The sequence below is a fragment of the Propithecus coquereli genome, unplaced genomic scaffold (genome assembly GCF_000956105.1).
Source record: "Propithecus coquereli isolate 6110/MARCELLA unplaced genomic scaffold, Pcoq_1.0 Scaffold133, whole genome shotgun sequence".
Lineage (NCBI taxonomy): Eukaryota > Metazoa > Chordata > Mammalia > Primates > Indriidae > Propithecus > Propithecus coquereli.
This window is the reverse complement of record NW_012137525.1, coordinates 1,476,563-1,478,302: the sequence shown is the minus strand read 5'-3', so window position 1 is coordinate 1,478,302 and position 1,740 is coordinate 1,476,563. Positions and strand designations below refer to the sequence as shown.

General features: G+C 29.6%; 1 protein-coding gene across 1 annotated transcript in view; it reads right to left on the bottom strand.

The window, feature by feature from the left end:
- Positions 1-1,740, bottom strand: part of PHF14 (PHD finger protein 14) — a 106,782-nt gene that overhangs the window by 74,836 nt on the left and 30,206 nt on the right. Inside the window, exon 6 of the mRNA XM_012638736.1 lies at positions 948-1,092. Within this exon, the coding sequence (XP_012494190.1) occupies positions 948-1,092 (145 nt within the window). The remainder of the gene's footprint in view (positions 1-947; positions 1,093-1,740) is intronic.

Here is a 1,740-nt window from a genome sequence, read left to right as displayed (position 1 = left end):
ACATTTTATTTTAAAAAAACTGACCTATATTCTTCAAATATGTCAATGGCATGAAACACAAAGACTCAGGAACTATTTCAGATTAAAGGTAACTAAACAGACATGACAACCAAATACAATACATGATCCTGGATTTTATTTTGCTAGTAATGACAAAATCTGAATACAGTCTGTAGATTAGATAAGAGTATTCCATCAATGCTGATTTTAACACTTTGATAATTACATGGTTATGTAAGAGAATGCCCTTGTTCTTAAGAAACACACACTAAAGTATATAGGGGTAAAGGGGAACATTATGTCTACAGTTTACTTTCATAGAGAGGAAAAGATTGTTATGGGACAGAGAAGATAAAACAAATATAGTAAAATGTTACCATTTGGGAAAGCTGAGTGAAGACTATATGAGAAGCCTTTGTATTATTCTTGTAACTTTTCTATAAGTGGGAAATTTTGTCAAAATATTTAAGAAAAAAAATAACAAAAAGGTTTAAAAATCATAATAGGGAAAAGAATATTTTCAATTTATTAGAGCAGCTCCTTTTCAGATGACCTCTACAAATTCATCCAAATTCAAAATTAAAAAGTATAACTATGAAAAAAGAAACTGTAAAAAAATCAATAGACTTAGAATGTAAGTTTTCTAAGAATACTTTCTGTTGGACTAACACACTAAACTTATTCCTACTTCTGAATTTTATTTAAAAACTAGATTTACATATAATAATATTTCTACCTTAATTATTTAAAAATGTATTTCAAGTTAAGATGACCATATCGCACCCATCGCAGTTGTGAGGATTCAGTTATTTATTATTTCAGTTGAAACACCATTAAATATTACAGAAAAGCCTTAAATAGAACAAATGTGAAACAGCTGATTTTATTTATTTAAACATAATATGAACCAGCCATTTCTAAAAGGAGACAAAACAAAGCAAAATTACCTTCATGGACTGTAATGCCACAATTGTCACACTGAATTATTTCATCAGCATCCTCACTATTATCTCCAAGACAAACACAGCAAATCAGAATGTGGTCCATTTTTTGAGAACTCCAGTTTTGACTCTTCTCAAGAATCAGCGAGTCCTAATATTAAAATATTAAAATATATCAGAAAATCACGTTTAAAATAAAAGGAAATTTTATCACTAAAATTCTCATTTTAAAACATTATTTTATGCATTTCCAAATTTATGCCCCATTTTCCACTCTTTTAGTAACTTCAAAATATGCTACATTTAAGAAGTATACCTCTTTGTCAAAGGACACTCTAAGCACCCTCTCACTTAATTTTTCACTTCTCTGCAAAGTTCCATATTCTCTCTCCACTAGGAAATGAAAAAGCAGGCATGCTACTAACAACTCTTCAGCTGCTTTGCCATTCTGCTTTGCCCCTTATAGGAGAAAGGAAAAATTAATCCATAAGTAATTATTAATCCTATAGATGGGTTTAAGAAAGTATAAGAAAAAAAAAAGAAAGTATAAGACATGATTCTTATACTTTGGAAACTTATAATTCTTCCTAGGGGAGACAAGACACACATATATGAAATAGGAAGAAATAAATTCAAGATAACATATAAGCAAGTATGCATGCAATGGCAGAGTTACAGACTCCATATTCCTTAAGTACTGAGGAATTTAGAAATTCCAAGGTTATCAAATTACCAGATGATAGATCCATGAGAGCCTGCATAAGTATATCTGTATATATAGGTACAGAAAATAATCTAA